At 39.0% G+C, this 27,196-nt stretch overlaps 2 protein-coding genes across 3 annotated transcripts in view; one reads left to right on the top strand and one right to left on the bottom strand.

Annotated features, from left to right (window-relative positions):
* Positions 1–5,832, top strand: part of B3GAT2 (beta-1,3-glucuronyltransferase 2) — a 79,325-nt gene extending 73,493 nt beyond the window's left edge. Inside the window, exons 4-5 of the mRNA XM_032215173.1 lie at positions 4,773–4,921; positions 5,020–5,832. Of these exons, the coding sequence (XP_032071064.1) occupies positions 4,773–4,921; positions 5,020–5,106 (236 nt within the window). The 3' untranslated portion in view covers positions 5,107–5,832. The remainder of the gene's footprint in view (positions 1–4,772; positions 4,922–5,019) is intronic.
* The window catches only part of SMAP1 (small ArfGAP 1), a 71,917-nt gene continuing 50,490 nt past the window's right edge, over positions 5,770–27,196 (bottom strand). For both annotated transcript variants that reach the window (XM_032216180.1, XM_032216181.1), the window contains exons 7-10: positions 17,153–17,286; positions 13,823–13,988; positions 9,718–10,064; positions 5,770–6,452 (exon numbers count right to left, since the gene is read on the bottom strand). In XM_032216180.1, the coding sequence (XP_032072071.1) occupies positions 6,318–6,452; positions 9,718–10,064; positions 13,823–13,988; positions 17,153–17,286 (782 nt within the window). In that variant the 3' untranslated portion in view covers positions 5,770–6,317. The remainder of the gene's footprint in view (positions 6,453–9,717; positions 10,065–13,822; positions 13,989–17,152; positions 17,287–27,196) is intronic.

Below are 27,196 nucleotides of genomic sequence, written 5' to 3'. Positions count from 1 at the left end.
AATTTTATTCTATCTATGCTGATGCTTTTTTGAAAAGAATCTCTATAATCTAGAAACTGCCTTGCAAAGCAGCATATTGTTGCCAATATTCCACCAACTAAGAGGCCCTTGCTGTGACTTCTAAGTGTAAAAACTGCTACCTCATCCAAAAGATGAATAATTTTGCACAACTTGCCAGAAAACATGGTCAAAGTGACTTGTAGGCAGATAACAGCTTGGAACGCTTTGCTTTAGGGAGAAATTGACAATAGTCAGGAAAGCAAGAACACTTCAAAAATTAATCTTGTCAATCTTCCACTGTATCACAGACTGCATAGTTATATCTGTTAGCCTGCATGCTTGGCCAGTCTCTTGTGTATGCTAAAGGCATTTCAAGTGCTGTCTGAATTGCTTTTGATGCAGTCACAGATCTGTGCTTGCACAACTATAAAGTGTTGGATTTTGATTCATGGGAGTGTGGCTAGAAGAGTGGTGAGCACGGAGGAAGGGGCCATGCAGACAAATGATTTATATTTCTTGCTTTGCAATTTATTCATGCGTTGCTGGTGAAATGATTCTCGCTTATTAAAAACTTTCTATAAAATGCTTAGCAAATTAAAATAACAATAGTGGGAGAATCACTGAAGGTTACTCCACTCCAGCACCAGCTTCTGTACTTTTTAATTAGGAATAATTTTGAGCAAATTGAAATGGTCCAATGCCCTAAGCTGCAGTTCATCTAATTATATTGATTGAATAAACCGTAATTTGCTGAATTTCCCCAACTTATATTCTCCCTTTCTTCAGGTTCTTACAATTTATTCTACAGGAAGGATTCTATAAATGTATTTGTCTTCATTTAAAATTGTTTATATTGCTTGTTAACTGCTTTGGGAAGATGGTTACATTGAAAGACAGGATATAAATAATCATAATAAGTAATGTGCAAAGCCATAAAATACACTTTGTAAACAGTGTCTAATTTATGTAATGCACTATGCCAAAATTAACCAAATCACATTATGACCTAGTGGGTACAGTGTGAGAATCAGGTCTGCAGCTTGCATTCAGTCATAGAGGTGACTGTCAAAATTCTTAGATGGGATACTGTGTGAAAGCCAACTTGGAACATGATTGAATGTAGGCTGTAATATTCAAAAATCCTGGATTAAGATGCCTCAGGGACTAGATTTGCATGACTTCCCTGATCAAGATGCTCTCTTGGTGAGCTGATTTATCCCGTGCTAATGGCACTTGATAACTGAGGGCCCACTCAACTGGCAGTCTGAATCCTTGCAGCCCCAAAGAAGGAAGCTGATACTATGGGTGTTTGGAAGGTAGGAAGAGCAGATTCATACTTCTACCTTGTTCGGATGACATAGCTGAGCAGTGGTGGGTTTCAAAAATTGTTTGAACCTATCTGTGGGTGTGGCCTCCTTTGTGGGAGTGGTTTGCTGCCCATGTGACCGGATGGAAGTGGCTTGCCGCCCATGTGATCGGATATGAAGATGCCGACGACACTTGTCAGAACCACCTTAAATTACCTCACACCCAGCACTGGCATGCATAAGAATATGATGTAAACTTGTTTTTTAAAAGGCATCTTTGGTTTGCGTTAAAACAACTTCAACACACACAATGTTCTGATTGCACCACAAACGCAGTAGTCATCCTTACCTTTCACAGAGGCACTGAGTTTTATAAATAGGAGCATGATAGTGTAGAATAATCATATCCAAGGACCTGTGGTGGGTTTCAAAAAAATTTGGAACCTCTTCTGTAGGTGTGGCCTGCTTTCCGGGTCCACTGGTGGAACCTCTTCTAACCAGTTCGGTAGATTTGACGAGCCGGTTCTACCAAATAGGTGCGAACTGGTAGGAACCCACCTCTGTAGCTGAGGCATGAAAAGTCAGTTTAGTTCCAAAAAGTCCCAGGTTGTTTGAGGATAATACTGACAGGTTAGTTTCTAGAACAAGGTTATGGAGTAGAAGGTTGGTGTTTTTATATAACACTTTACTTACCCTAAAACCGGATATTATTTAAACACAGTTGAACATGGCCATTTTGTATGTGTATTTTGGAAGCTGTAACTAGTTGTGGATTCCCATTAAAAAGTAAAGACCGCCTCAAATTGAGCTCAATGCCTGGGGATTTTCTTTCCCTATTGGCAGTTGTGAAGATGATTTCCTGTAGACATGTTCTAGGATGTTCATAACACTATTTTTTCTCAACTTCTTTCAACAGCTCTAGAATTTTCATTACCTGCATATTACGTGCAGGAAAAACAATTGCCGCAGATTGTAAGCTCAGATTTCACACATTAATTCCTATATTAAGTAGGTTGTTCATAAATGAAACCAAAGGCCATCTCAAACTTACCACTCAGGACTTAGCGGAGGAAGTGTTAACATTATTCCGTAAATATCTGGAACTTATTCTTGTTAGTTTTAAAACTAATAAAAACTATTAAAGATATATTTAACTCTTTTAAGTTTCTGAAAGCCAACTGGTTGCTTTCAAGCTGCCATTACTCTATACCTAATTCTAGATGCAGTTTTATTTGAAAGAATGTAGGCTTGTCTGGATAATGGCTGTAAGGAGTTCTGAATAGTGAATGGGAGACCCAGTTAGAATGCTAAGACTCCCAATAATAACTTGAAGATGATAAAAACTAATGTTCAGCAGTCAGGAGCAACAGAATATTAGAAACATTTCCCTAAGTTAATTTTTCTTTCTCCTTCCCTTGTCTGTCCAATCGCCTTCCTTCTCTTCCTCCATAAGCTTTCTCTTTCATCTTAATTTGGAAGTGGAATAAGGGCCACTTCAGAAGAACTAGTGAAAAGTGTCTATAAGAGATGGTGCTGTACTAAAACTTTGCAGCCCCATACGATGCTGCGATGTTGTGCAAGAGATTGTGCGGTGTGTTACTCAGATGACAGTACTTCTTTATATTTCAGGTCGTTTCTAATTCATAACTCTTGTAGATGGTTCCATTACAGCTAACAAAATGGATGCAGGAATGAAAATACTGGCGGATGTAGGGAATCACTATTTTTGTTCTTGTAACTTTTAAGAACTTTCTGACTTCTAATAGCAATGGTATCTTATAAAGATTGTAGTCTTCAGATGTGATGAGCGTCTTTTAAAAGCAGCTCCACACCAATTTCAAACTTAAGTGCCAACAATTGTTCAGTGTCAAGGATCTCATCATATATGATTACTCTGTTTCAAATGTAATGTTCTTTCAAAATATACTCATTTAAATGGCACTAATGTTTGCCATACTCCTCACAATTAAGCTAAAAGATTTAACAGAAATAATGTTAAGGATGAAATGCCACTTTTATTCCAGAGCTGCACAAAATTACCTGGTCTATGGGCTAAGCTTATTTTAGAGGGTGAAAGGCAAATGGCTGCATTTCTAAAGTAGTGGAGCCAAGACAAAAACGAGATTTGCATTTAATAGCAATAGCAATTAGACTTATATACCGCTTCTTAGGGCTTTCAGCCCTCTCTAAGCGGTTTACAGAGTCAGCATATTGCCCCCAACAACAATCTGGGTCCTCATTTTACCCACCTCGGAAGGATGGAAGGCTGAGTCAACCCTGAGCCGGTGAGATTTGAACAGCCGAACTGCAGTCAGCTGAAGTAGCCTGCAGTGCTGCATTTAACCACTGCGCCACCTCGGCTCTCTCATTTAAAATCAGTCAGGATAGAATATAGTTAATGAGATTACTTTCCAATCCTTTAATACTTTTTTTTTTTAGTGTCTCATTCAAAAGAATAATTTGTTTAGGGTCTCAAAGGTTGCAAGTTGCAACTGTACAGAGAGGCGCTCCTTGAAACAGATCAGCTATTATTGAAAGGCAAGGCTAACAAAACCAGATGCACTCTGTAATAAGCACTAACAGAATTATGGAATAAGAGAGTTGGAAGGGAGGTCTTCCTAGTCCAACTTCCTGCTCAGGCACGAAACTCAACACCATTTCAGACAAATGGTTGCCCAATCTCTTAAAAACCTCCAGGGTTGCAGTATTAATTTTTAAGAACCTGGTTTTGCATCGCTTAAGAATGACATCATTTACATACACACAAAACTTAGATGTACACCACATTTACACAATGCAATACAAACCAGACAGGAGCTTCCTGTTCTTTATAATAGCAATTATCAATCTAAGTTTTGTGTGTGTGTATTTTACCTGTTTTGTTAATAAAAAATAAAAAAAATTAATAAAAAAAAGAATGACATCATTTAAGGAAAGGTTATTAAAATATTAATACATATTAAAAGTAGTGATAATATGGGTTTTGGTTTTAATGGAAATGGGGGGGAAAAGGTCTACATGTAAATTCAGTCAGTCACATTTATTTTTGTCTTAACAATTACATTTGCTTTTGGTTTAAATTTTAAATTAATTACAAAGATGGAAGAATCATTGGTTGGTTTCACCTTTTTAAAATTCACAATTCCCCCTTTGCTCATATGGAAACTCTGTTTTATGATGACTGTCACTATTTACACTTTAACAAACCATGTAAAGTTGTTAAAACGGATATGGAGGAACAGAGCTTGTAACTTTTCAGAAAGTTACCTATACCTTAAGAAAGTGGCCTATAGCACACCAGTCAGTTTGCATAAGTAACAACATGATAGACCATTGCACAATACCAAGTAAATACTTGGGAACCTATCTGAAATGGTAGGATTAAACACACCCTCGCAATTAATTCTAGAGTTCAATGCGATGTTTATGAAATGATTTTAATTCTTTAATATTTTATTTCCGAAGGGTTTGCTGTAAGCCTTCAGGTGATTTTATCCAACCCCAAGGCTGTATTTAGACGCCACGGCTCACAACCTGGGATGCAGGAATCCGACTTCCTGAGGCAGATTACCACAATGGAGGAACTGGAGCCCAAAGCCAGCAACTGCACAAAGGTAGCAGTGTTCTAAGTTCCACAATGGACGTTAGTCCTCTACAAGTCAACTTGTGGAGGAATCAATGCCAACTAATGTTTTTGTTCAATTTTTTCCAGGTTCTCGTATGGCATACTAGAACAGAAAAGGTAAATCTAGCTAATGAGCCAAAGTATCACCTGGACAATATCAGAATTGAAGTGTGACCTGCGGGCATAAATGGGACATGCCATAATTAATGGATGCATCAGACATGCTTACCATATTCAGACTGTACAAATTCCTATTGTACAACTGCAGCCTTTGGCAGCCTAATGGAAGACTACTGGCAGAGAGCTGAAGACGTGTCTACTTAGGCTTCACTTACTTTGCATGCATTTTCCTGCCCTGCTTTAATTTTCTAACTGTTCCCATTTCCTTTACACATGTTCAGTGAAGAGGTGGTAATGCACTGAAAAGTTATTAGTCTAAAAAAAAAAAAAAAAGAGAGAGAAGCTTTTACACCGTGGCTTCCAGGTTTATTCCTGAATTTAAAAAGCATTGTTTTTAAAGAATAGAGACAATTCTTATAGAATAAAATAATTACACAATGTTTATGGATTTCTTTAATGTAGGGAAGCAACCGTTTATCAATATGAGGCACCATAAAATGTAAACACAATTTACTGGCAGAAACCTGGATACAACTTGAAGGACAAAATTAAATATACAATTTGAGTTACCCTGTATAGTTGCTATGCAGTTACACTGCTGATTAATCCTGTACAGATCTCTTGTCGGTCAGATCAGCTTCTTTTGACCCAGGTAACTCAAACAGTGGAAAGAAAATTGATAGGGCCCTAGGACCGTCCAGGTTTATCTCTCTCTTGCGAGCCATTTTCCCTGTTCATCACATCATTATAACATCACAGTGAAATGTATGATGAAACAAAATCATTATCACACAAGGAAATGCATATTTCAATGATACAAGGTACATTCTTATTTATATAATTAAAACATTTGGTTCATACAGTACCTTCTACAGGATTACTGGGTAATTTGCAAAGGTGGAGTTTACATTTTAGAGATAGCACTAACATGATACCTATTTTCCCTTATATGGAAACATTTGCTCTACAAGATAAAATAATTTTGAGTATGCGGTTGGTCACGTAGCTCTTCTGAGAGTGTAAGATTTGCAAAATCAAAACATATCGTGGAATGAAAAAAGCTGCCAATGTATTCAACTTGCTTTTTTTTACTACATCAGAATTGAAGTCAGTACAGACCACAATACGGTCAAGTTAAGATTACTTTTAAAATGAATGGTTTGAAATTGGAGGAAGGGAGGGGTAGTGTACATGGATGGAACAGGGAGACTAGATGTATTTGGGCATGGAATGTCAGGTTTTTGATTTAAACTTCTATTGCCTTTTCACTTCCAGAGTTGCGTACTGAGGGTTTGGCCCGAGGAAGTTCCAGTCCATCCTGCCACTGTGTTGGGTGGCTGGCCAAAGCCCATCATATTATTGGAACTATTCAGAGTCATTCCAGCCATTTGCTGATTCATCTGCGAAACACACACACACACAAAAGACTGCGGTTAGGTGCAGGTATCAGAACATTCAAATTTTATACTGAAGCCCATTACTTCATGACAGACAGACAGACAGAGACAGATAGACAGGATGGATGGATGGATACAGACAGATGATTGGTACAGATATAAATAGACAGCTAGTTAGCTAGCAAGCAAGCAGATAGACAGACTGACAGGCAGATACCGGTGTATTTGCTTACAATATTAATTTCTCACAGCTAAAGGTTTTTTTAAAAAAATATTTAAGAAATGCATCATAATACAATCTTTTAAAAATATCTGAGATTTGACAGAATAATACACTTTTATATACTAGGAAAATATCGGGGTAATGTAAAGATTGCAATCCATGTGCGTATCGTGTTTTCCCATTAATGCAATGCCCATAGGAAAGAATCATGGTTGTGTGATCAATGTTGCAATTTCAGTAGCAATGGGAAAATAATCATACTCAAGGAAATGTTTCCTGCCTAGTTTATCAAAGCACTGAAGTAACACTCTGGCAGGAAATGGAATGACTTTGAGTTAAAAGATAAATATAGATAATTATATTCTGCCTTTCCAACACTTACATAATACTTACATTCCACATAAAAAGATCAAATCTGGTTACTATGCATTTTAAATGCCTCTTGTAAGAATGCCCGAGTTCCAAAGGAAAACCCCGTGGCGTGCCATAATTTCCACTTCACCGTCAAATCTGATCACGAGTAAAAGGATTTGTTCATGCCTTAACTAGTTTTAACCTATCATTGCTGGGGTAGCAGTTAAGATTGAAGAGACTGAAGTTATATAGATGCCAAGGCAAAGTAAATCACATCAGTTGCTGGGAGTGTGTGTGTGTGTGTTTAAATATTTGAATTTAAAAAATTATTCAAAATGTAAACTGTTAAAAACCTATCCACCCTGTCCAGAGGTGGAAAAACAGCTGAATTTAGAGAGAATGAGAGTAAAAACAAAACCAGAGGAACAAGATTAGAATGGAGTGCAAATGACCGGACACTGAGAAAGCACAATGTACTTTTTGCTCTGAAAAACTATTCCCATTCTTGGATCAGATCTTGCTTTTCCATCCCTCTAGACATGGGGTAGTCAACCTTTTTATACCTACCGCCCACTTTTGTATCTCTGTTACAGGGGTGGGTTTCTCGCCCTGTTCCAACCGCTTCGGTTGGAACGGGGCCGGCGGTGTCCTCGTGCACACGTGCAGTGCACGCTTGCGTACTAGTGCCTGTGCGATGCTCCAGCTGCTCCTGGAGGATCGCGCAGGTGCTGTATGCGTTCTGCGCATGCGTGGAAGTGCAGAACTCGTCAAAACCGGGTAAGAAACGCGGGCGGGCAGGCGGATCCTTCGGTGTTCCCGGAAGTTACTTACTTCCGGGTTCACCGACCAACCGGTTCGCGGGGACCGCCGCGCACCGCCTGAAACCCACCCCTGCTCTGTTAGTAGTAAAATTTTCTAACTGCCCACTGGTTCCACAGTAATGGTGATTTTATGAAAACCTAATGAAAACTTTTAAATAATGCTATGATTTTTTTTTAAAAAGTCAAATTAAAAAAAAGGAAAGTGCTTCAGTATCGGACAAAACCCCTACCGCCCACCATGAAAGCTGGAATGCCCACTAGTGGGCGGTAGGTACCAGGTTGACTACCACTGCTCTTGGGGCCTCTTTCAGAAGTATCCACCAGAACGGATGTTTGACTTGAAAACCTTATTAGCTCCAGCCAGCATAACCCATCTACAGGATGTATGGATTTGGAGCATGGAAGAGACAGGGCATTAGGCACCTGCATCTTCAAAGGGTTTGTATGTCATATTCGGTCCTCTGTTCTCTTAAATTACAACTGTGTTAGACACCAGAAGCTGGTGAAATGAACAGACTCACAAGAGAACTGAAAGACAAAGAGTAATCCGAGTACTACTTAGGATGGAACGTATGGTACAAATGGCTAGAGAAAAGAGGTAAACAAATATGAAAGCAACAAAGGGAAGAAAAAGGATCAAGAGACCAGAAAATAAATACAAAACCGCAGAATTAACAAGAGGGGAAAATATAAGGGATTGTATATAAAAATAGTACGAAATAAGAAATACAAGAGAAACGAATGTATATAAAAGATGTATGGAATTAACAGAGATAAAAGATATGTAAAAATAAGTACATAGATATAGATGTATAAGGTATACATGTATAGATAAAAGAAACAATGGATATTTAAAAGATGTAGAAGTGTTGGAAAGACAATATAAATGTATATTAAAAATAAGAATCAAGGTGAAAAAGCATAATGAACAGACCCAATCCAGGAACCAATGTAAAAAAAAAAAATGGAAATCATCACAGGACACATTAATACTCCTAATTTGTACAGGTAGTCCTTGACTTACGATAGTTCACTTAGTGACCGTTCAAAGTTACAACAGCACTGAAACAGGTGACTTATGACCATTTTTGACACCTATGACAGCACCCCTCCCCCCATCACAGTCACGTGATTTGACATTTGGCTGCTTGACAACTGGTTCATATTGGTGACTGTTGCGGTGTCCCCAGGGTCACGCGATCAATTTTTGCAACCTCCTGACAAGCAAAGGCAACGGGGAAGGCAGACTCACTTCTCGACCGTGTTACTCGTTTAATAACTTCAGTGACTCACATAATAAAGGCGGCAGCTGATCAGAACGGTTCACCAACAAAAGAGTGCCCGACAAAAGCGCGGTGACAAAACCGTGAGTTCTAAACCGCGCCGACGATTTCACGCCGCGGTTTTGTCAGCACGCTTTTGTCGTGTGCACAATTGTCAGGTCACGGATCAGAACTGGGGCTCCATTCTGCACTGAAGGACTCAAGACAGTTCCAATTAAAAGGCAGCACTACTGTTTTTTGTTTGAAATAAAACAGCGCAGGATGTATTTCCAACGGGCTGGGAACGACAGGCTAGCAGTGAATGATGGGCCAAAAAAGAAAAAGAAAAAAGCATGGATCTGCACTTAAGTTTTCTAAAGTAGAAAAAGTAGAAGTAGTAACACGGTTACTATTCTTAATGAGAAGTGGGGGGGGGGTTGTCAGATTTTTCAATGATCTTTGGTAGCTAATTTTCTTATTTTAATATAACGCTTCAATTATTTTTTTCCCATTTAATTAATTCCCAACTACTGACATTTGAATCCTACCCCTAAATTCTCCAGCCATCCATGTTCTCTCCCAAACGAACAGAAAAAGCACATACTCACCTGTGAAACGTTCCACTGAGTTTGCTGTGCTTGGGGCTGCATGCCGTATTTCTGGGGCTGGGGTATCTGTCCCAATACTGTTCCTTGGGACCCGCCAATGCTTTGAGGGAGTCCCAAACCAGCAGTTTGTGTAGTGACCGAAAAGCCGTTCGGCATTCCTATGCCCACCATCATGCCTACATTCTGTCCAAGTACAGGCACTGGGGGCGCCATCAGGTTTCCCATCATTGCGGGGGCCGTTGGCACCGGTACAGGCACGGGCACAGGGCCTCCCATGGCTGGAAACGCTGGAAAATGAGCCGGGGGCTGGGCAGCAAAGGGCAGCGGCTGGGCCCCCATGAAGACTCCTATTTGGGGCAAAAGGAATGGAAAGGAATAGAGGAGGTTTATGCCAGCCAAAGCTCACATTTGTCCAATATGGCTATCCAAATAAGATTGGGGAGGGATGAATAAAACTTGACCCCAGGGGGCTCATTATATGATAGCTTAAAAAGCCATCTTTATCCAATACAATACAACAGCACAGTTGGAAGGGACCTTGGAGGTCTTCTAGTCCAACCCCCTGCCTAGGCAGATAACCCTATACCGTTTCAGACCAATGGCTATCCAACATCTTCTTAAAGACTTCCAGTGTTGGGGCATTCACAACTTCTGGACGCAAGCTTGTTCCACTGATTAATTGTTCTAACTGTCAGAAAACGTCTCCTCATTTCTAAGTTGCTTCTCTCCTTGCAACATCTCCTATCCTCCATGCAACAACTCCTATCCTCCATGCAAGTTGCAATCTGACTACAGTTTTCAGAATGAGGAAGGCTGTAAAACTGTTAATAAACAATTTGGGAAGTTTATTGTGATGTGCAGTGTGAGTTTGGCGTTCTTGCACTCATTAACAGGATAGAAAACGAATGTTCCACTTGCTCTGGCCAGCTTTCATATTTTTTTGCTCAGTCTCTCACTATATATGGTTAACTTTATAACGTGGCTTGGGGGGGGGGAATTATTTGTAGGGCTTTTCCAGTCTAGCAAGCCCAGAGTTCTTGGGGGGGAAATACAATTTTTCTATTAATTTACGTGCAAAAAAACATGCAAGATATACTGATTGAAACTGCTGGTACATTAGACTATGGATAATGAGGTATCATCTTATTTGCCAAGCACATTTCTGGGAAATCAGGGATAATGGAACTGTGGATAGCAAAGGCCTTGCAACTACATCATTCTGAAGCCAAGGCAGTGGGGAATTAATGGAAAAACCAATGGACTAACCACAATCACCGCCATTTCTGCCTTTTAGCAGGTTGGCTTCATCTTATTACTGTATTTTTTGGAGTACAAGACGGACCTTTTCCCCCCCAAAAGAGGGTGAATATCTGGGTGCATCTTATTCCTTGAAACAGCATTTTTGGCCTCCCAAAACCCTGCCCCCTTCACCAAAATGGATGTGCAGAGGCTTTGGGAGGCTTACAAAGTGCTCCTGGGGGCTGGGGAGGGCAAAAATAAGCGGAAAAACAGGCCTCCTTATAGGCTATGCATGCCCCTTTTTTTGGCAAAAGACAAGAGCCGTTTTCGTGAAAAACAGGCCATTTTTTGCTCCCCCCCCCCAGCACTTTGAGGCCTCTCAAACTCTCTACATGCCCGGTTTTTTTCACAAAAAATGGGCCATGCAGAGGGTTTGGTAGGCTTGCAGAGTGCAAAACCTTTTTCTAAAATTTACCTCTTCCAAATCTTGGCGCATCTTATACTCCGGTGCATCTTATACTCCGAAAAATACAGTAATACCAGTTACGAGAGAGAAAATCAATTTACTGGGCAATTAATGAATTTTAAGGAACAGCTTCCCTCAAACACCTTTAGGGTGAAATATTTAATTATGTAAGGTTTTTCTAAGGCAATGATTGAAAATATTAGCTGAATTGAAATTGATTCTTAATCAAATTTCAACTTTTTTTTGGAGGGGGGGAGAATCAGTAGTTTTGCCAAAATATTTCTACCTACAGTAATGTGAGAAAAGAACTTATCAGGAAAAAAACGGGGCAGGCCTACTTCTATTTGGGTTTATTTTCCTTGTCCCCACCCATTGGCATGTCCTTGTGTGTGGTCTAGACCAGGGATTTCCAACCTTGGCAACTTTAAGAATTGTGGACTTAAACTCCCAGAATTCCTCGGCCAGCTGGCTGGGGAATTCTGGGAGTTGAAGTCCACCAGGTTTAAAGTTGCCAAGGTTGGTGATCCCTGGTCTAGACCAAACCAAAAAAACCCCCAAAGGTTGCTCACTTCAATTGTAAAGTTATCCTAAATTCTATCTTGTTACATTGTTTTTTCTGATCTAATGAAATCAGAACAATTTCCAACCTTTTATAGCCGAGGTGGCGCAGTGGTTAGAGTGCAGTACTGCAGGCCACTTCAGCTGACTGCTATCTGCAGTTCGGCAGTTCAAATCTCACCGGCTCAAGGTTGACTCAGCCTTCCATCCTTCCGAGGTGGGTGAAATGAGGACCCAGACTGTGGGGGTGATATGCTGACTCTGTAAACCGCTTAGAGAGGGCTGGAAGCCCTATGAAGCGGTATATAAGTCTAACTGCTATTGCTATATTTTTAAAGGTGAAAATATTTCCTAATATTTCCTATTTCCTGTGTACCTTCGACACAATTAGCCTAAGAGGAAAGCGGGAGGAGAGGGATGTCCATTTACTGCCAAGTCTCAAATGTCTATTAAACCCAAATCCTCCAGGTAACCCGTGTTAATTTACATCATTTGTGTAAAGATGTAATTTGCATTACTATACAGATGATGGGAACTCAATGCAAATAGCGTACATTTAAGTGAATTGTTAATACAACAAATTTAGTCTGCTATTTTAGGGAAATGTCTGGATGTAGATTTTTCTGCCACACCCGAAGTCCTATAAACAGCAGCTTGTTAAATCAATTTTACTTTACAGGCAGAAGCTTTCATTTCAAGAGCCATGTCATCTCTCTAAATTCTTTTATTTTCTTGATTGACATTTATTTGTTGTTAAGCTGTCTTATTTGTTCATCATCTTTTGTTTCAGAATAAAAGGTGAAGATAAAGGAATCCCTGCAGGTTTTACTCTGCTAGTTATAGCTGACTTTAGGGTGCAATGCTCATTTCTGTTTCTGAATATTTTTACACACCTCACACAGTTCTTTTATCATGCAAAGTTTGCTGCTTACTTAATGTTCTTTTTTAAAAATATATATATAAATCTCTTTTCTTCTCCATCCCTTCCTCCACAGTTTTGGGGATTAATTATATCAAAGTGCAGCAGTATATCTGACTTAGATATCTGACATCTGATTTAGGACATCCTGAATTTAATTCCAGAATCACTTTTTAAATGGCAGAACTATACTAGTGGACATTATTATAGTAACAGTAATTTAGCGCAGTAGTATTTTAGCATTTAAATATTGCAGTAGCAATACAACAATAGTGACTAGCAATGTCCTTTTAACAGCAATAGCACTTAAGATTTATATACCGCTTTACAGCCCTTTCTAAGCGGTTTACAGTCGGCATATTGCCCGCAACAATCTGGGTCCTCGGAAGGACCCGACCTTGGAAGGATGGAAGGCTGAGTCAACCTTGAGCCTGGTGAGATCTGAACTGCCAAATTGCAGGCAGCCAGCAGAAGTAGCCTGCAGTACTTCACTCTAAACACTGTGCCACTGTGGCTCATTTTAATGTGCTAGTGAGGAATTTTAATCAGTATCTATTCATTGGCGAAGTCTTCCCAGATGGGAGGCTTCCATTAAGCACGTCTCTGAATTAAGCTCTACATGAAATGAAGGCAGCACTAAGGAAGAGAGACTAAAGTTAAGGACAATAAAATACCTCATCTTCCCAGGCTACTGAGCACTTAATGCTCAGGAATACGTGGTTCAGTTGCTTTAAGCACATGCAAATACGTATTCAAAACTGGGCATTTGTTTTCGGCGGGTGTTTCATAATAACTTTTAAAATGTAAATCCAGACTCACTTCTACAGCAGCATCTCTTTTTCTAGGGAGAAGACCTAACCACAGATTTTGTAAGTAATCTTTTAAATAATGCACACTGGAAGTAGATCAGGCAGGTAAATCACCTGGGACATTCTGCTGGGGAAGAGTGCCCGCGCCATACAGGGACAAGATGGAATCCTTGGACAACAATTTCTTTGCCGACTCTTCCGATTTTGTTTGTTCAGTAAACAGATCAAGATCTCCAGATGCAGCAGATAACGTGGCAGCCGCTGGGTTGGTGGAAGCATTCTGGGAAATAAAAGTCAAAGACTGATGAAACACGACGGGTGAAGATAGAAGTTTGTCCTTAAAAATTGCCATAATTTTTGGGAGTATAAGACACACTCCCCTCCCCCTTAAAAGAGGCTGAAAATTTGGGTGCGTCTTATACTCCAAATGCAGCTTTTTTGAAACTTTTCTTCAGCCCTAATGAGGTGCTAACAAGTGAAGCGATCTTCCGTGCTTTGCCTGCTTTTCTCAATGCTGCTCAGTCCGGGACGATCAGCTGTGCTTTAGAAGCTGTTACAAGCTCAAAACCAGCAAATTTATAAGCTGAAGCTGATCAGACTAAGGACACTAGCCACGTGGTAGGCAGAATTCCCCTCCCCCCCATTTTCCTCCTTAAAAACTAAGGTGCGCCTTATACTTTGGTGCATCTTATACTCCAAAAAATACGGTATATAGCAAGTAGCAAAGTTCCCAAACATTACTATTTTTTTACACTACATAAATAACACCAGCATCAATAAGTTGTACTGTATATACTCGAGTATAAGCCTAGTTTTTCAGCCCACTTTTTGGGCTGAAAAAAGCCGCCTCGGCTTATACTCGAGTCAGTGAAAAATTTGCCCGAAATGGAGGAGAAAAAGGGGCGGGGCCATGCCGCTGGGTGACACTCGTGAATGGCCCAGTGCCCCTGTGAGTTTCCCCTCCCTCTGTGTCAGTTTGCCGCGCAGCGCGCACCGCACCATCCCCCCTCCTCACGTTCTAATGTAATGCAGGGCTGTCTTACGATTCCCCTTCCTCCCCCTCCTGCCGCTCTGCAACGATGTCCCACCTCCTCCTTGTTATGGCAAGCAGCCACATAGCGATGTCCCACCTCCTCTGGTACAGTGATCCAATGATAGGAATCACTGTGCCGTGTGTCATAGGAGGCGGGACATCGCTCCCGCGGCTGCACGGGACATCATCATCACAGCGGGACATCAGCATCATGAGGTGAGTGAAGTATTTCATTGAATACACTGCTAGTTTACTGTTTTTCTTTGAAATAAATATTCAAAAACATTATTGGTATCTATTTTTATTTTTGAAATTTACCGGTAGCTGCTGCATTTCCCACCCTAGGCTTATACTCGAGTCAATAACTTTTCCAGTTTTTTGTGGTAAAATTAGGTGCCTCGGCTTATATTCGGGTCGGCCTATACTCGAGTATATACGGTATGTTCTTCACATGTCACAATAGTAAAAATATAAAAATAAGAGTAGTTCCATATTTTATGCAGCAAGTCTATTATTTGCAATAAAGATGTAAAAGCTATATTTTCTGTTTATATCTGTATATCTGGAAACTGGCTAGATTAAGGTCACATGGCCATCTTTATGTCAGTTTATATTCCATCAACATTCTGTGGCTTTCTTTAAAAGTCCCTTACTTACTTCCATGTCACTGCTAGAATTCTTTTGGGGATCCGCCTTACAATGCCTTACTTTTTCAGAATAAATTATCATTAGGCGAAAATTCAATTCTATCCTTTTCCTCAAGTGACTTAAAGAAATATTTGAAAAAAGGAACTTACAACTGAAATACTGAACAAAATTTTCACCATGAATCTGTTTTTCGCAAATGTAATTAAATGAACTGGATTGGCTTCTGTAAACTGCCACTTATTCTTAATTAATAAAATTCATGGAAAGAAAGTCTCAAATAGTTTATAAAGGTGGGACTCCCAAAGTTTTTAGGTTTGTAGAGAGACACAGCCCTATCATAATCACAATCAGTTTTGCATTGCCCCCCGCACAGGATTGATGAAAAAGTAAAAGATCAAATAGTTTGAAAACTAGAAATTATTACAATTTAATGATATGTTCATCTTTTCTTCAATTTGCAAGGTATAAATTGGCACCTAGGTTAATAGCTTCATTATTCCCAATCTAGCCAAGGATGAGTGAAATAAAGACTTCTTCAAATAATCTCCAGTTCTTCTTCTGATATAAGGAGCTATGTTTGACCTTACATTTATTTTATAAGGCAACATAAAAATATAATGTGTTTCATTGGTAACCACTAATTTTGGGGAGTCTCGATTGAAGTATCAAGGTCAAACATTCTTAACTTTTTTTCCAATCAGCTATTAAATTTTTCCTTAGTGCTGCTGTGGAGGGAGGTATTATAAATTGCTGCAGCTATTATAGCTCTAAAAGGGACGCAGTAGCTCCCTTTTAGGGAGCTGAGCTGAGCTGAGCTTGTTGATCGAAAGGTCTGCAGTTCGGCAGTTCAAATCCCTAGCGCCGCATAATGGAGTGAGTTCCCGTTACTTGTCCCAGCTTCTGCCAACCTAGCAGTTCGAAAGCATGTAAAAATACAAGCAGAAAAATAGGGACCACTTTGGTGGCAAGGTAACAGCGTTACGTGCGCCTTTGGCGTTTAGTCATGCTGACCACATGACCACAGAGATGTCTTCGGACAGTGCTGGCTCTTCGGGCTTTGAAATGAAGATGAGCACCGCCCCCTAGCGTCGGGAACGACTATCATATGTGCGAGGGCAACCTTTACCTTTAATAGCTCTTAACAACTTCATTTAACAATAATTCATGTAGCAACTGTTTGACTTTAAAAACAGCACTGAGAGAATGATCCTTACACCTGGTACCTAAAGTTATGGATGCTGCATGGTCACATGACCAAAATTTGCGCAGTAGGGAGCTCACCCAGACTTATGACCAGAGGGGCACACAACTCTCCCCATGTTTCTATATCTACCCCACTCCATGCCTGCCCCTTTGGCTGCTCTGCACAATAATACTCAGCAAATCCAATGCTGGGGTTGAAATAAGAGGCCTGGGGCATGAAGATGGGTCCTTGCCGAATGACCAGTTGTATTCTGTTTAATGATGGTGTTGGGGACAGCTGCGATGATCATTGCTAAGTTGTGCTGCCATGTGACCTCACGCTTTACGATCTCACTGTATAGCAATGGAATTTCCAATTACTGTCGTAACTTGAGGACTACTTGGACACCGACACTGGCAATATGCTGCTTTAACCATGCAATCTGTATTGTATCCTTAGCTCCCAATGTAACCTTGACAGCGTGCCAAACACTAACATAAATCATTTCTCCTTCTGTTGCTTTTATTACGACTTCCAAAGTCAAGCTTCCATGTTAAATTAATAGTTTTTGCATCCTTACCTGGGCCGATGGTACAGATGCGGCCGGCAAAGGATTAGAGATCATTGGGCCAAATATATCCAGATCATCGTCATTCAGAACTGGGGCAGGAGTGATGGTGCTTCCATTTGTAACAGAGGCGTCAGCAGGACCATCTTACATTTTGGGGGTTAAAAAAGAAAATTAAGCCAGATTGATAATTGTGAAGCATAAACACATAGCGTGGAGGTACACTGAGAAAAGGCACCATACAGGTAGTTCTCGATACCCCCTCGCTCTCACCCAAAAGGTAGTTCGACCTGGTTCTGAAGTTCCAATGCCCCCCTCACCCGCATTTCAGATGCTTAACAACCTTTGTGGCCATTTGTAGCATCCTGCAGTCATGTGACCACAATTTCTAACATTTTTGTTGAAAACCAGCATTTACTTCCTTTTTTTGGCAAAAGCCTCCTATATAGCAAACAACTGGATCACTTAGCAACCACGGCAAAAAGGTTGTAAAATCAGATTGGTCACATGGCTGACCTGCTTTATGACTGTCGTGGCTTAGGATGGGCAGGTTCCATTAAGGTTGTAAGTCAAGGACTACCTGGATGTTGGCAGAAATCAGCAAGTGTTTCATTAATTGTATTTAGGCTCCACTGACAGCAATACTAATCACTAATCACTAATCACTCAAATTTACAACAGTGGAAGTGCAATCTTTCCATAGTCTCTTGGAAAATCATAAACAAGACAGAATGTAGCACTTAATTCAGAGCTTGTAAAATTAGGCTGAAGTTGCTAAAGATTCCCCATCTGTATTTTACAGATGCAATAATAGCCTGCTTGAGGCAAGATCTGTCTTAAAGATACTGTGAGTTTGAGGTCAAAGTTACACAGACTCAAAACAATTTGGGACTGGAAGAAAAGTAAAAAGGTTTTTGGTTTCCAGGATCCCAAGCTGTAATCACAATATGCGCAGTGGCCAGAAACAAACACCCAACCTATTCCAAACACATAGGAAATTTTATTCCTCTTTATTTAGGTAATTCAAAAGGGAGATAAACCACTAGTTTGAAAAATACCATATTTTTCAGGGTATAAGATGCACCGGAGTATAAGACGCACCAAGATTTTGAAGAGGCAAATTTTTTAAAAAAGGTTTTGCACACTACAGACCTCCAAAAAAACAGCCCATTTTTTGTGAAAACAGGCCCGTTTTTTGTCAAAAAAAAAAGGGCATGCATACCCTTTAGGGGTCTTCCAGAGTGCCCCTTGGGACTGGGGGAGGGGGCAAAAATGAGAAAAAAAACAGCTTGTTTTTCACGCATTTCTGCCCTCCCCAGCCCCAAGTCTTCTACAGGTTCTGCATGGCCATTTTTTCAAAGGGGACAGGGTTTTGGGAGGCCAAAAATGCTGTATTCAGTGTATAAGACATACCCAGATTTTCTCCCTCTTTTTTGAGGGAAAAAGGTGCATCTTATACTCCGAAATTTACGATAAGTGGTAGCTGACTAAAAAATAATGCAATTTTTCTTTAATTTTTTTTTTGATGAGTGAAATTTCTGTGATAGCTTTAAGATCCAACCTCCTTCAAGTCCAAAGTTAGAAACAGCCTCAGCATAAAGTCTCAATTTGATAAACATGAAATTAAATCCCTCTAGATATCCATGTTATTTTTTTCTCTCTCTCTTCTCTCAGCATGAAATCTGCAGCGGACTATTGAACTATTTTTAACATATTCATCTACGGTTTATAGATTTACAAAACTGTAAACTAATACTGCAAATTACGCTTTGAAGTTTGCTTTTAGTTCCAAAGGAGTACAGCTCTGTAATTTATGCATTTATTTATAACATATCACACATTTTCACTATAAAGGTGAATTTCTTTTTTTTTTTTTTTAAGCCGTCTTCCCTTTGGGATGTACTTCTTCCTGCACTGAATCTGAAGGTAAAATTCTTGGAAAAAATACCTCAGAATGAAGGACCATCTAAATATCTACATTAGACTTAAAAAACAAAATGCGCTCTACAACAATATCCTAGATGTAGGCCAACACCAAATATATACACTCTGGCATTGAATGTTGGTCCGGAATAATTCATAAATAAAATAAAGTTTAAAGTAAATGTAGGACATCTCCAAGAGGATCTTCCAAACCTCTCTCTCTCTCTCTCTCTCTCTCTCTCTCTATCTCTCTCTTTGATCACTCTCTGTATTAGAGCAAAAGTCTTTAGGAGGTTAATACATTAGAGGCAGACAGAATATCATCTCTGAAATTATGAACACACAATTTCAAGACAATAAAAGTAGTTTTTCCTCTTAGTGCTCCTAAATTCTTCTGGAATTTATCATATTAAAGTAGGCTTTCAGGAATCAGATTCTTCAGTAACTTTATAGTAGCGCTACTAAGGGTAGAAGAATATTTATCCATTTTGTAGTATTTACAAATAAGCTTATCACGGCCAGAAAATTCCAGAAGAAAGTTGTCTCAAAAAACATAGTTGATCTAATAATTCTAGTTTGCTTGAAAAAAGACAACTGTGTTGATTTTTTTTTTGCCCCAGTTACTTCTCAGTTTATTCAAATAGCAAAAGACAGCATAGGTTTTCTTGTGTCCCTGCAGTGCCTACGTTAAAATATATATTTTAAATCAGCTCAAAAGCTTAGCATATACTGTATATGCAGTGGATTCACAGAAACTGGAAAAGCTTTGCAACATTCATGAAGATGTTTTTTTAACGAGTTAGTTTCCAAACCTTTAGAATTTGGGACAGTGTGTTGTAAACATAATTAATGGAAAGATGAAAATAGTCTATTTGGCCTATTTAATTTCTACTGGATCTGCTAAGTGTATTTTTATACCATTTTCTGTGTAGTCATCACAAAAGTTAAATACATGTTTTACATGCATATATATTGTACATACACATGTGTTACACACATAAACACAGATGAAACCAATGCATTTAAACACTGCAGATTTATAAAAGAGAGCAGAAAAACAAACTAAATAATTTTTCCATGATATTCACCCAAGAAAAGCCAGGATGATCATAGGCACTTAGAGAGATTCCCTAATTTCCTTAGAGTCTCAGTATGTTTTTCACAAAACCCTTAGATCAAAACTGTAATTAATAACCCCACAGTGACCTTGTACATGAGATGCCCTGGGGTGCCACAATGTAGAAATTTTGTGAACTATAGATTTGACAATACAACAGTAGTCATCTTGTGGATTTCAGTGGAAAAAGAAGAGCGTAAACTGCAATTACTATAAGTGAATATTATACTTTATTACTTATAGCAAGGTCTTTGTGAATTAACTTAGTGATCATCTAAGTTTATCTAAGTTTATTCCCCCATTATGAAGAAGGCCTGCTTGGCAGACATGGGATGCAAGTTCTACTAAGACAGCCTTCAAAATAACAAAGCCTGTTGCAGAGCCGAGGTGGCGCAGTGGTTAGGGTGCAGTACTGCAGGCCACTTCAGCTGACTGTTATCTGCAGTTCAGTGGTTCTAATCTCACCGGCTCAAGGTTGACTCAGCCTTCCATCCTTTTTTTTTTTAAAGAAAATTTTATTAATTTCATATATACATTCAAAATTATATGATCTCATAACTGTTATTAATAATATGTATTTATAACAATATTCCCCTACAGTTGACAATACACTTGAAATTGCTCTTACCATCCCATAACTCCATCTTATCTTACAACATTCCTACTTCTTCTTCTCTCCTACTCTCCTTCCTTCCCTCCTTTCTTCTCTCCTACTCTCCTTCCTTCCCTCCTTCCTTCCCTCCCTCCTTCCCCCTTCCCTCCCCCCTTTCTTCTCTCCTCTCCTTCCCTCCTTCCTTCCCTTCTTTCTTCTCTCCTCCTCTCCTTCCTTTCCCCCTTCCTTTCCTCAGCCTTCCATCCTTCCGAGGTGGGTGAAATGAGGACCCAGACTGTGAGGGCGATATGCTGACTCTGTAAACCGCTTAGAGAGGGCTGAAAGCCCAATGAAGCGGCATATAAGTCTAACTGCTATTGCTATCCAAAGTAACTTGGATAAAGCAATTAAATTGCATTAATTGTTTTATCTTAGCTTACTTTAACCTTACAATATTCAGGGCAGTTTATAGAATTTTAACACTACACAAATGACTTACACAAAGTAACATATGTGTAAATAAAATGGACAACCAGGAATAACAGAAAACCTTTCATTGTGGTTTCACTATAGTTAGATTGCCTCTATCCAGGAAAGGTTACATGCAAACAAAACTTGTCGATTGATACTCCCAGCCATGTAGCTAAGTTGACCCTCAAATAACACTGATTTTCAGAGGTAGAATTGGAGTGGAGAGACGGGGTGGGGAGGTTAAAGGGCAAACTACATTCTGCAGTAATTGCTGAGTCTACATGACACTTTGACATTAGTAGACTGAACTCGAACGTATTCCATTCATTTACCTCTTCTTGGTGTAAACATAAACAATTCCCTCTACAGCCACACAACTTTCTTTTCTCCCTGTGCTCAGAAAAAGATGGCACATAAATAGAAAAGTCTGGCCATTTTAAAAAAAAGGAAAGAAAACCTACTCAGTTGGAATAAATGAGGTTAAAGAGAAGAAATTCCAATTAGACCTTGGAAGAATCAATAGGTTGGATATGAAAACTGACATCCGTTTTGAACTCTAGAGTTTGAACTACTCATGCTCAAGTGGAAGGTTTTCCTCTTTCTAGCTGTAAAAGTCTCGAAATAAATAATCGTCTTTTCTCTGAATCTGAATAAAATACATAGATTCAGAGAAAAGGTTATTATTTAATTCAAGAATTTTACAAACAAACACACCAATTAAGAGTTTACGCTTCATGAATAACAAGTTCTTCAGTGGCAAACAACACTTTCCTAGAAAAACAGGGGCATTTGCTCATAAGTATCCATATGTCAAGGGTTCTATACTACACTACAGGAACTGCAGTTGAGTTGAGTTGAGTTGAGTTGAGTTTATTCAATTTGTATGCCGCCTTATTCCCGAGAGACTCAGGGCGGCTATCACTCAGGGGTGGGGGATACAAAATAAAAATAAAAAGACAGACAATTTAAAATAAACAACAGATATAACCTCGGATGGGGCTGAAAGATTCAACAGCCCCAGGCCTGCCGGAACAGCCAGGTCTTAACTGCTTTGCGGAAAGCCTGAAGGGTGGTAAGGGTCCGGATCTCAACGGGGAGATCATTCCAGAGGGCTGGAGCAGCCACAGAGAAGGCCCTCCCCCGAGGAGTTGCCAGTCGACACTGGCCGGCAGATGGAATTCGGAGGAGGCCTAATCTGTGGGATCTAATAGGTCTATGGGAGGTAATTGGCAGGAGGCGGTGTCTCAAGTACCCAGGTCCGATACCATGTAGGGCTTTAAAAGTAACAAAAGTTACTTTCCTGTAATAATCTGCCAAAATATGTATACCTTAACACTGAGATCCCCTTGTAACATCAAATGGGATCCATATGAAAGGGAGATATTTAGTTTTCCAAATGTATGAATTATAGCTTATTATTTTAACTATCTTTTCGCATTTGCATTTTTAATAATACATTTCAAGTATCATCTCCAGTAGGGATTCTAAGTATGAATGAATTATATTCTCCTTTTTCTCTTAGATGAACTACAGGAATTTATAAAACTCATCTACTGGCCATTGTGATCCAATTTGGTTATATTTTATCTTTTAATTCATTAAAATAAAATCAGCTGTTAAAAGGGATAGTAAATGTACTTTGTGTTGTATTTGTGCTGATAAATAAATAAAGGGAGACTAGTATAGACCTATTTCAAGCTATTTAGCTCTCATCAGCGAGCCATACCCTTACTGGGATTCGAACCTGGGCTGTATTACATCTTAGGCAGATGTGTTAACCACTAAGCCACAAGGTTCTCCTCTTTTAACAGCTCCTTTATCAAATGTACTTTCTATCAAGAGATTTAAGAACAAGCAAAACCTAAGCAATTCTCAATACAGGCAGAACTGCAAGAAAAGATACACAGGAAAAAAAAAAAACCTGAATTTGTATCCCACCTAGTTACTTGCTTGTGAGATGGGGTGGGGGGAGCTACATAAATTAGATATATGATAGATTTAAACTGATTCACTAAAAACAAAATATTATGCTTTTTTTTCAAGGTCAGTTAAAAAATAGTGCAATACATGTTTTCCAAAATTTATTCTCTAAGCTGCAGTCCTCAAACAGATATGAGATACTATGCAGATCACTACTGCAATGCATGTTTGGAAATTTAACTTAGTTAACAACACAGCTGCTCCACTGAGGAGACTAGGCGATGTATCTATCGCTCACAGCACTTAGGAGACCTTTTAGTTATTCTAATGTCTATTCCAATATCATTCCAACACTGATTTTTCCTAGTTTGAGATGAGGTTAAATTTACAACTTCTGGTTTTCTAATTTGTTTCTGTATGTGTTTCAGAAATAAGTTCAGTTATTATTGAAAGGTAACCTATACATTAAAAATAATTTGAATCTGCAGTACTGGTTAGGAGCTTATCCAGAAACTATTTATACAAAGGATAAATAACAATTCAATCCCCTAATTTTCAATTCATGAAAATAATACTCTCAGCCCAGGGATGGGTTCCTGCCAGTTCTAACCTCTTCTATAGAAGAGGTTCCACAAATCTACAGTGCCGTTTAGAACCGGTTCCAGCTCCCTCCCTCTGCTCATCCACACATCATCAAGATGAAGAGCGAGAGGAGGAATTCTGAGAGTTGAAGTACATAAGTCTTAAAGCTGTCACGTTTGAACACCCCTGGGGTTTTTTTTAGGGTTAGGGGTGCAAGGTTCTTGTAACTTGACAGCTTTAAGACTTGCATGCTTCAAATGCCAGAGTTTCTGAGCCAACATTTTGGTTGCTAAGCAAGAGCGTTGTTGAGTGAGTTTCACCACATTTTACAAGTTGGCCACACCCACCTGGTCACATGGCTGGCAAGCCACTCTGACCCAGTCACATGGCCAGCAAGCCACTCCCACAAAGCAGGCCACACCTACAGAAGAGGTTCTAAAAATTTTTGAAACACACCACTATCTCAGCCATTGAATCTTATCCTTGACAACTTTAAAAAGTGTGAACCTGTTTCCTGAATTCTCCTTGCCAGCATTTTGTTCACACACCTTAAAGTTGTGAAGGTTCAGAATTTTTTATCTAAGTTTATTTAACATGCACTAATGGCAAATGTTTAAATGTTGATACATAGATAAACATGTTCTATAATGAAGAGTTACTGGGAATAAAACAAAACTTGCAGACTTGTAACAGTTTTCTCTGATAAACTGTGGTGAAATTAGCCATATTTGTCCAATTCTGTCACACAGGAAAACTATGATCTTCTGGACCTCTACTTAATGGATTTTAGATTCCAAGGACATTTTATTTGGATTTTAATCTCAAAGGACCAGACCATTGTTTCTGAAGCAATTGGAAGTCTGTATTTGTCATTTATATCAATTTATATCATTAAACTGTAGCTGACAGTTTTTATATTAATTTACATCATTTGGATGTTTATGCAAATGATGTAAATTAAGTCAATGCATAAATTCGGATTTAACCGATATTCCAACTTAATGGATATACTTTCTCCCAATCGGTCTCTTACATCCAGGCTTTACTAAAACAGAAAAAAAAAATTTTTTTAAATGGAAGTATGCTTATGAGAGAATTGATAAAACCAACAAGCCTAAGTTTTTGAGTACTGTAAAATTGAACCAAAATTTACATACTATGTAGCAGGTGTCACCAATTTTTCAGACCTCAGGGGCCACCAAATTCATAATTTTAAACCCCATGTCAGGCCTGCAATTATATTCCTTTTAGAATTTTGGCCTGCCACACTTTCTCTTGTTTCATTAGTATAGTTGATGGGAGGGGGAATAGGCAGGAGTGAGATTGTGGAATGTATTGTTATCATTCTTTTCTAGAAGCCAAGGTCATCCTTTGTCTCTGTACTTTCACACCTGACCGGAAGCAGCTGGGTGTGGATGCCAGCGTGGAAGAAGAAGATTGGACCATGTGCTGGATTGTGGGTGTGGGGACAAGATCATGAACTTTTAACTGGGTGGAATTCTGATGTCATTTGCAGTATTGGGATTTCATAGCATAATGCCAACATGTCTGTCTTATTAAATTAAATTAAATTATTAAATTGGAATTTTAAGGATAGCTCTGCCTTGTACTCTGATTTTATTCTGCATGATATTTGGAACGCTGAAACGCCATAGACAATTAATATAGATTTTTTAAAAAGATAAATAATATTTAGTGCAATATAAAAAATGCAAATAATTTTTCTGCAGACCACCAAAATTTTCTCGTGGACTACTAGTGGTCCATGGACCACCAGTTGGTGACCACTGCTACACAATACATTCATTTTGGCATGCTTTCTTGCCCCTGGCACTAGTCTATAATTATTGGTGGTAGGACAATATGAAGATCATGCCATATGTTTGCTAATGATATCATATTCCCAAAAATGAAAAGAAGGAACACAATTCCTTTTCCATTTTATTATCACTTATCTCTGCAGCAAACCAAAATGGGAAAATTTACTATTCTATAATCAATACTGGAGCTGCAGAATCACAAAGTAGGATTTTAAAAATACATTGGTTATAATGAAAATTCTCTAGGCGAAATATTGTTTACAAGGTGGAAATTTAGTTTCTTCTTGTTTTTGGTAAGTCTCTTCCTTAATGTCTGTTATTGTAAAATCAATCTAAAACAAATGAACATAACAATTCATTGATGCGCCTCCACATGAGGTTTGAGATGATCTGTTTTTAAGTAACAATATGCTGAGATGGTTGGTTACTTTAAAGTCTGCAACTATACATTTTCATTTGTTTTCTAATGAAACATCTAACTGGTAAATGGTACATCAAACAGAAAATGAGTTTTGCTTCTTTTGGCAAATTCAATCTTTCAACTTTAGAAAAGGTAATGCTGTAACATGGCATAGTTTTGCAAGATATCCAACAAAAGGAGTACCATATTTTTTGGAGTAAAAGACGCACCATTTTCCCCCAAAAAAGAGGGTGAAAATCTGGGTGCATCTTATACACTGAATACAGCATTTTTGGCCTCCCCAAACCCCACCCCCTTTGAAAAAATGGCCGTGCATAGCCTTTAGGAGCCTTCCAGAGTGCTCCTGGGGGCTGGGGAGGGCAAAAATGAGCGAAAAATGGGCCATTTTTTGCTTATTTTTGCCCCCTCCCCAGCCCCCAGGAGCACTCTGGAAGGCTCCTAAAGGCTATGGATGGCCTTTTTTGACAAAAAACGGGCCCATTTTCGTGAAAACGGGCCATTTGTGGGAGGCCTGCAGAGTGCAAAAACTTTTTTTTTAATTTGCCTCTTCAAAATCTTGGTGCGTCTTATACCCCAGTGCATCTTATACTCTGAAACATACGATAGTTTTATAAAAGCATTATTGTAAAGGAAATGTCGGTTTCCAACTTTAAAAAGTGACATCAGTCACTTTGAATTTAAATCACTAGTATGGTAAATTTACACACACACACACACACAAATCTGTAAAACTAAAAGGCAAGTATTATCTGCAGTATTATAAAAGGTTGGGAAATCAGTTGTGGAAAAATAACATTACATTACTAGCAATACCTACAATATTTTATAAGTACTACCACGAACCATGTGAACTGTTGGTAATATTGCTCTTCAATCTGAAATACACTGGTGAAGATCAAAACAGTACATTGTCTACATCTTAAGAGGATGAGAGCAAAAATGTTGGTCTCGCTATATTCACATACAGGGAGAAGGGAATTAACTGATAGAAATGCTTTCCCTTTTTCCACGCGCTTCTGCATTCTATTGCAGATATTTGATTGTTTTCCAGACATAAACAGGAAAGATAAGAAGGGGAAAAAATCTATCCATGATGTATTTGCAAATCATTTTAAACCATTAGTACTTTATGGTAACCTATATTCAAGTCACGTGTTAAATATTTGTAGAGCCCTAGAGGTACTAAGTGTATTCTTTGCACTGATGCCAC

The sequence above is a fragment of the Thamnophis elegans genome, chromosome 4 (genome assembly GCF_009769535.1).
Source record: "Thamnophis elegans isolate rThaEle1 chromosome 4, rThaEle1.pri, whole genome shotgun sequence".
In the NCBI taxonomy this organism is placed as follows: domain Eukaryota; kingdom Metazoa; phylum Chordata; class Lepidosauria; order Squamata; family Colubridae; genus Thamnophis; species Thamnophis elegans.
The sequence above is the reverse complement of the archived record's forward strand: the minus strand, read 5'-3'. Positions and strand labels throughout refer to the sequence as shown.